The sequence below is a fragment of the Gastrolobium bilobum genome, unplaced genomic scaffold (genome assembly GCF_033153095.1).
Source record: "Gastrolobium bilobum isolate Gb01-03AN ecotype WA unplaced genomic scaffold, APGP_CSIRO_Gbil_v1 utg66394, whole genome shotgun sequence".
Taxonomy (NCBI): domain Eukaryota; kingdom Viridiplantae; phylum Streptophyta; class Magnoliopsida; order Fabales; family Fabaceae; genus Gastrolobium; species Gastrolobium bilobum.
The window spans coordinates 20,310-29,187 of record NW_026897918.1 but is presented as its reverse complement, the minus strand read 5'-3'; the positions used below and the strand labels follow the sequence as shown (position 1 = coordinate 29,187).

Here is an 8,878-nt window from a genome sequence, read left to right as displayed (position 1 = left end):
ATTTGGTGCAAACCACGGGAGTACCTTAAACAAAAGTAAAGTCATTTGGATCGTAGTAACTCTTAGTGTGTTTTTGGATTTACTTATTTTGGAAAAATAATTGTTTTATTATTATTATTATTTTGGTAACTTCGTAATTTAATCTATTTCCAAACATAGGCGCTTAATGGGCTGAAGCCTTTGTTATTTGTACTGCAATTGCCGATGGGTGACTGGACTGGTTTGCATAGAAGGGAATTGATGTTATTGCAGTTCTGATTAGAAAATAAACGGAGCACTGATTTAATTGAAAATGTAGGAAATATTTAACAAATACCTGGAATAAGGAATGCATTTCAATAGAAAATTGTAAAGATTAGATTTGAGTACAATTCAGTTCTAATTCTTAAGTAAATGATTGATTTTGTAGTTCATATATTCATGTTCGTTAGCAATCAAACTAGAGAAGAAGCTTTTTATCTCAGGTTGTCATTTGACATGGATGGATTGTTAGCTTTATGAATTTTCTTTTGAGTTCCTCCTCTTTTTGTAACTACAGTTAGCCTTCATCATTTAAATGATAACTTATTTGTAGTGATGAGTAAAACTATTGACAGATACATCATCTGTGTCTAACATCAACCAGGAGTCTTCTCTAGAAATGCTCCCTCTGCAAACATCGCTATCTCTAGTTTCTTCAGATCCTCGCCTCTCTCCTGATGAACCTAGATCAAACTCTGACAATCTCCGTGAATCTCCCACCAAAAGTGCCAGTTCTCAAGAAACTTGGCCTACAACTGATGCAACTGCAGCAAAAAAGATGGAGAATGGGAAAGCTGAGACTAATTGCCTTGAGCAGTCAGTTATTCGCCATGTTTCTAGTGTGGACAAAATTACTCTTCAGGACATTGCAAGAGAAAGTGTTGATATAATCTGTGAAAAAATACATCGTGTACCTGAGGGATTTCTGGAAGAGCTGAAGAATGGACTTCGAGTTATCCTTGAGCGTGGAAATGTTTCACATTATAGAGAGGAATTTTTTCTTTTGCGGAATCTTGTTCAGAGAAGACTTGATTTAACTGCCAAGACACTGATTAGAGCACATCGTGTGCAGCTTGAAATCCTTGTTGCAATGATTACTGGAATTCAGGGATTTTTGCATCCTAGCACCAGTTTATCACAGACTTCCCTGATTGAGATCTTTGGGTATAAGAGATGCAGAAACATAGCATGTCAAAACCAGCTTCCAGCTGATGATTGTACCTGTGAAATATGCACAAACAGTAATGGTTTCTGCAATCTTTGCATGTCTGTAATCTGCAGCAAGTTTGACTTTGAAGTGAATACATGCCGCTGGATTGGAAGTGATTGGTGTTCTCACTGGACTCACACAGATTGTGCCATAATCCGTGAGCAACTCATTTGCATGGGCCCTTCTTTGGAAAGCGAAGAAGGACCAAGTGAAATGGTTTCTAGGTGTCCAGCATGCAAGAGGACTTCAGAACTGTGGGGTTGGGTTAAAGATGTCTTCCTAAACTGTGCACCATCATGGGATGGAGAGGCCTTAATGAGGGAACTTGATTATGTTAGTAGGATCTTTCATGGTAGTAAAGACCCAAGAGCAAGGAAACTATTTTGGAAGTGTGATGATCTCAGGGAAAAATTGAAAAGTGAAAAAATGGAATCAAAAGCTGCTTCCAGGGCTATATTGATGTTTTTCCAAGGTACTAGAACTCTGCTTTTTCTGCAATTTCTGCCTGTTATATAATAAGGCAATATCATGCTTTTCATTTTTATGTTTCCGCCACTATTTATTGAATTTGATCAGATCGAAAAGTATGACAATGCTGATACGAGGATATAATAAGGCGCCCTTTAACTGTCACAGCAAGCACTGGGCTTTTTTATGGTAGTACAGCCCAACTCAAGTTCCAAACGACTATCTCCTCCTCCCAAATGGAATTCTTTCACATCCCACATGATTCGAACCCAGTACCTAGAGGCTAAGTACCAATGGGAAGCATCATGTGTACCACTTAAGCTTTTTTTTGGAAATATGTGTACCACTTAAGCTACTTCTATTTGAGAGAATCTTTAGGAAAAGAAAAAAATTTCGTCGACCTAAATAAAAATATGTCGATGTTTCTAGTAAACTAAAAGAATCGCTTAATAGCTATTTTGCTTCAATCTCTACTATACAAAAAAATTAAAAATGGAAGATTTAGTTACGATTAGAAAAGAAATCAACTTTCAATATATTTATCCCTGGATACTTTACTCGTATTCAAAAAATTGGGATTCTTGATCCAATTCCAAAAAACTTATGTTTCATAATTTTATAATTCCATTTGTCAATTTAGAATTGATTCTTCTTGGAAGTCCGATAAGGTAGGAGAGTTGTGACAGAGCAGCTAAGGGATGTCCTGGTCAAGCTGCTTGTGGTGGACTACTACGCAACTCATCTGGTGGTTGGCTGGGGGGTTTACATATAACATAGGTACTTGTTTACCTCTCGTGGCTGAATTTTGGAGTATCCTAAAAGGTTTAGAATGCGCATGGCATCAAGGCTGGAAACAAGTGTTCTGGAAAGTGACTCAGCATGTGCAGTTGCTCTGCTCTCCGGTAATGGAGATGCAACCTGTGAGTCTCACTTGTTGACTTGGATACCGGCATGGCTAAACAAAGACTGGCACGTCATTTGCACTCACACCCGTCGAGAAGGAAATACATGCTTAACTATCATACATTACTTATTTTAAGTTATTAAGGGGTTTCTATAAACCCACTTAACATAATTCTCACTTTTACAGTTTTCCTATAACTGGACATGCCTCTGTTTTCTAGTCACTGTGCGCAACCTACTTATCATTAATTTCTCATCTTTTAGTATGTTAAACTAGCTCAATTTCCTTTCCAACAAGGTATCACACGCCTCAATTGGAGTTCTTTAGCTCCGGTTATAACCGTTTGAAGTTGGACAATTAAAACTGTCTGCCAACCCAAAACAGAGCACCAAATCTCCCTCACCATTTCTACGATTTTTGACAATTTACTAAACCAATTGCTCTCAAATTTTTATACTGAATACTAGACACCTTGAGCTTTAATTTGATGTATCATGAGCCTAATTTGAGTAATAATTGAGGGAGAAACAATCTCTGGAAGTCACAGACCCGAACAACCCCTGCACTGGACCTCTTTGGGCAGTCTGTGTTCTTTTCGTTCTACAGGGAGCTATACAACTCTAAATGGTACCAAATTTTAACACAACATATCTGACATCTATACAACTCTATGGAGGAAGATATTCCCTCCCAAAGTTGACCCAAAAAATTCTCATTTATTATAAATTTCGACAGCATCTCCTTGTTTATTTAACTTATCCCACTTTGACCAAAGTGTGTTGTAAGCATCAAATGGTACCTAATAATAGACAAGGGTGGCACACAAGGACCAACAAACCTTGACGCTCTTACAACCCACAATATTTTACATCATTATCATTCACTTTATTATCAATGGCTTAACATGACTTATAACTTAAACTCATTTCAATCACTTGATTCAATTTCATGCATTCATAACAATTGGCATATAAATCATAACCTAGAATAGGCCTATTGCCCTTCCATCACATACATACTTTATAATTACACAAGATCCATAATGCTTTAAGTACAATTCTCCAAATATAACTATAAATAAATACATCAATGCTAAACTTAACCAAAATAATACTACATGAGTTACATGTTTGTCAATTTACCGTTTTACCTTTTTTACGTATTTAGACCCAGAACTCAGGATTTTCACTAATTCTACCTTTAATCCTTATTTTAACTATAGTTAAGTGTTTCAAAACTACGAGGTGTTATAAGTTGGCTTCCCCTAGTATCTCTACAAGCTTCAACTCTTTGAGGTGGCTATGGGACTAATCTGGAGTGCGGGTGGAATATGGGGATCGAACCGATGTTCTTTCCTTTTCACTTACTCAGCTTTCTTGCTACTAACTGAGCTATCACCATTTGGTGCCCGTTTCAAGTTTATACAAGCCTTTTGATTTTACCACTATTATTTTTTAAGTCATATAATTAGTTATTGCTCCCTCAAAACTTATAAAAGCCTTTAGTTATGAGCATAATTTCTATTTTTCTTGGTCATCTAAATTGTCATCACTTTAAAAAAAAAAAAGTATAGCTTGCAATTCCTCCCTCCCCCTAAAAAATTTTCTGGTTCAGCCTTTTATATGGTATCAGATTAGGTTCATTGTGGGCTTGCAAACTGAACCCTAATGTGTAAACCCTAAATTGGGGCGTTTCAACTCTGTCATAGTTTCATTCTCATTCCAACCGTTGTCTAGGCTGGCACTCAGCTCATTGTTGGTTTATTTTTATTGCTAATTATAATTGTTATTCCATTAACCGTGTGTGTGGCAGTTAGTATTATTAACTGAATTGGGTCCTAATCCCCTATTCCCACTCTTATTCTTGATAACGGAGGCCTTTTAATTGGGGCCAGCTAACAATACTGCACTTAGCTCTTAACACGATTAATTCAGGTAATCTTGTTATATGATATTTAAATGTTTCACACTTGCAAAGAAATAGTTATTGTTGTCTTGTGCTTACTGAACTGGAAATTAAAAGAGTGTGTATTTTATGTATTAATATGTTGAATTGCATTTTACTTGCTAGAATCTCAAGCAGATGGGAGCATTGGAGAGAAGAAACCTAAATTATCTGGGGAAGATAGACCTTATATGACAGAGTTGAGTGGATACAATTTTGAGACCCCGTTCTTTGACATTGAATACAATGGAGCTGTAAGGTTAAAAACCCTGTTCTCATGAATTGAATGCCTCTTTAATATGATAACCTAACACTTCGTTATTATTTGTCCTCTAAATATGCGTACAATTGGACCCCCTCAATTATTGTTCATTATATATTCACATGCAATGAAGGACAATGTTGTAATTAGGCTTTCTGTTATTTATTTGTTCATTAATTTTTATTTTTTTTTATGGTTTTAACTTGCACCGTGAAAATAATTTTGTATCCTGTGCTGATTGGTTTTGAGTTTTGGGAACTAATCATAAAGTTTATCTTATCTAAAATCTGTAATTCATGATAGCAGAACTTCACAATCATGGGAGAAGGAATCTGTTTCAACTGAAGATGGTTATCAATGGAGGACGTATGGTCAAAAAGACATCCTGAATGCCAAATATCCAAGGTGTATTATATATTAATTGATTCCTCTGTTTCTTCTTGATCTCTCAATATCTCTTATGAGCCTAATTGGGTATGTTTTGTCAACACAATTTGCAGGAACTACTACAGATGCACTCACAGATATGATCAAGGTTGCCTAGCAACAAAACAGGTGCAGAGAATTCAAGAGGATCCTCCACTTCACAGGACAACCTATTATGGAAACCACACTTGTCGTCACGACAGCTCATATAAGCTATTCCGAGGCAAAGAGAAGATAAGTGAGGCAAAATGCTCATGGTCATTATTACCTGACAGTTCTGACAAAAGCACTGATAGAACGACAAATTCATGTTCACACGAGTATTCTGGCCCGTCCTGAATTTCTAATACATAGTTTCAGTTAATTAAAATTTTGTATTTGAGTTCTATACCCACGACAACTGAACTTATCAAGGAGAGGAAACATAAGACTAGCTAAATAAATATTGGAGGAGTGTAGAGTGTTTAAGTATGATTTTTCTGATGTTTTATGAGTTAGAAAAATAAATTCTCATTCACTTTTCATCTTGTGAATATTGCCGTCAAGATTAAAAAGTTTAGGAAGACAAAAGCTATAAGGTAGTGTTTGGTTGAAAGTTTATTTTGGGATTGATGGAAAAGTGTAAGTGGATATTGGAAAATACCACGTTTGGTTTAGGTTTTTTCAAAAAATACTACGCAAATAGGATAGATGAAAAATGACTTTTGTGTTGAATTTTGAATGACTGTTACAGAATACCACTTGAGATGTGGTATTTTGAGAAAACTGGGGAAGTGAAAAAAAACAGGTGCAAAGTTTCTCTCAAACATAGATTTTGCATATTTAAATAAATTTCTCAGGTAATATTTCGGTCAACCAAACAACTTTTTTTATATTTTCCTATCAAACTCACTTTCCAATCATTTCCCTATCAATTACATTTTTCTAGTAAAAAAAAATTTCTCCCGAACCAAACACTACCTAAGCTATTGCCTCACCAACTAACTAATCAGACGCGAGCCCCTCCTCGGGCGGATTCCTCCTTTTGCTCCTCAGCCTATGGGGTATTAGCAGCCGTTTCCAGCTGTTGTTCCCCTCCCAAGGGCAGGTTCTTACGCGTTACTCACCCGTCCGCCACTGGAAACACCACTTCCCGTCCGACTTGCGTTAAGGTAGAGAACTGAACCAAGAATTCTCTTTCTTTATCATCAATCGAATCGCTGTTCGAGACCCAGGATTCTATTTTATCATCAATCCAATCACCATTCACGTTTGGAAAAAAAAAATCCAATGAAAAAAAAAACTTTTGTTTTTTAACAATTTGGGGGGAAGTAGAATTGCCTTTTTATTAAGGTCTTATGATCTACTTCCTATTTATTAAATTAAATTAAAATAAAAAAATTAGCACACTGTTAATAGGGTTAGCTCATGTTATATGTTACTTTGACCAAATGGCTAAACAAAAAATTATACTAACTTGAAGGAGTTAGGGATAGGTATTTACTCTCGATAGGGTCTTAAGTTAAAATTATTATTTTTAAATTAAAGTTAAAAATAAGGGTTGAAAAATTAAAAAAAAAATTTATTTGATAATTATATAAATTTTTTAATTTAAAAATTATTTTAAAACTCAAGATAAAAAAAATTATTTAACAAAAAAAATAGATTTTTTTTTTAAAAAGCTAGTGTACATTTTTTTTTAAAAAAAACTCCTTATAAGAGCTTCTAGTTTTTTTTTTTGTTTTTTTATGCATTAAAAAAACTTCTTTTATATTAAGAGCTTTTACAAAAATATATTTGACCATTACTTCTCTTTTTAAAGAGAAGTTTTAAAAATAAAGCCCATCAATGGAGAATATGTTTGTTTAAAGTGAGGGAAAGGCCCATCTACGACGTAAGTTAGATCATTAAACCTAAGAAGCTTTAAGTTGATTATGTATTTGAAGATTAAAAAATAAAAATAATTTAACTATGGCTTTCACAAATTCAGTAACACAGAACTTTGCAAAGAGGCACAAAATAGCACCTTGCTTTCTTTAAATTAATTTCATAAATCATTGATACTACATGGACAATGTATAATAAACGCACACATTTTTTCCTTTTTTATAAAAAAAAAAGCATTGGTATGGAGGCACCTAACAGGACCTTGTTTGCTTTCATCAATTGAATCCAATAAATCATTCATACTAGGGGTGTAAATGGGCTGGGCTGGGCTGGACTTTGGCCATCTTGGCCCAAGCCTACGTAAAAAAAATTCAGCTTATCTGGCCTACTGGCCTATTAAAGGCTTTATTTGTAAGCCAAGCCCGGCCTATTTTCAAAAATAAGAAAGTCTGACATGGCCTACAGGCCTTGTAGGCCTCCCACTGTATATAATAAGCAAAAAAAAATAATTGTATAGAGCAAAGAAAGTTCCATTCATGCATGCACTAGTACTTCTCATAAGAAAAAAATGATAAACAAGAAAGAGTCAACATAATATCTCAGCTCTAGAATATATAACATAGAGGAATAGAGTCAAAGTCAAAGAAATGGGAAAAATAAGAAAAATACAATTGTTGGATGCTGAAATAACGTCTACAAGAGAATGTCATTCATCTAAAAATCTTTAAACCACCGTCAAGACAAGGGAAAGAAGAGTATTATTGAAAGATCTTCATCAGTAATATCATAATCCAGCAAGGTACCCATTGCTCCATGGTGTTAAGCTGCAACAACATGTAAAATTCGGAGACATTAGACAAGTTTTCCTTTCATAAAATAAAATAGCACAAAAAGTAAGAGATATTGATATTTAGTACTTTGTGTCTTTGTCACATAAAATAAATACTATTTTAATAAATTAAATAGGTCAGCCTACAAGGCTGTAGGCCGGGCTTGACAAAATTGGCCTATGGCCTATTTATTAAAAAAGCTTTTTATAAGCTTAAGCCTACTCTACTTTTCTGAAAGGCCGGGCCTGGGCTGGACCAACGTAGGCTGGGCTGGGCCAGCCTGGCCCATTTACACCCCTAATTCATACTATGTGGACATAAGTAAAACTATCACACAAAAATACCGCTCAACAAAATTGTTCTGGTAGGTAACAATATGCAACAATAAATAAAGAGTTCAGTGGGTGTTCTTTACAGGATATAAGCTTGTGTTTTATCAGTAAGATAGAGTTATAATATGAAAAATTGCTCTTTTTTTCTTTTCACTTCAGTTGAAATAACTGAGGAGAGAAAAAAACATAACTTTTCATATTATAACTATGTCTTACCGGTAAGACATAGTGTTAAAAAATAAAAGGATACAAGTTTGTGTCCTTTAAAAGCACAAATCTTTTCCCCATAAATAAATAAGATAAAAGTTTAAATATGAGGTTTGTCTTTGAATCACTTATCTCTTATGTTTTTTTTTATTATTTACCCCAATATGTTTTATTCACATCCAATTCCCTCCTTAATAGTATTAAAATTTCTAATGAATATGTCTATTTTAATCTTCTTATAAAAAAATTATGTCCTAAAGACTACCCATTCCAAATGGAGTTGGTAGGGTTCAGATTTACAAGCCTAATTATTGTTTGGTATAATAACCACGTTAGTAAAATGAGTAATGAGGAATTTCCCATAAATTATCAGATAATAATTAGATCAAAAATCTAATTATGAGAATT

The 8,878-nt window shown here is 34.5% G+C and overlaps 1 protein-coding gene across 1 annotated transcript; it reads left to right on the top strand.

Moving 5' to 3' along the window:
- Positions 1-204: 204 nt before the first annotated feature.
- Positions 205-5,714, top strand: LOC133311456 (OBERON-like protein). Its single transcript, XM_061512510.1, has 5 exons — positions 205-220; positions 597-1,703; positions 4,674-4,806; positions 5,116-5,214; positions 5,310-5,714. Exons 1-5 carry the CDS (start codon positions 205-207, stop codon positions 5,572-5,574), a joined length of 1,620 nt encoding a protein of 539 aa, XP_061368494.1. The 3' UTR covers positions 5,575-5,714.
- The last annotated feature ends 3,164 nt before the right edge of the window (positions 5,715-8,878 follow it).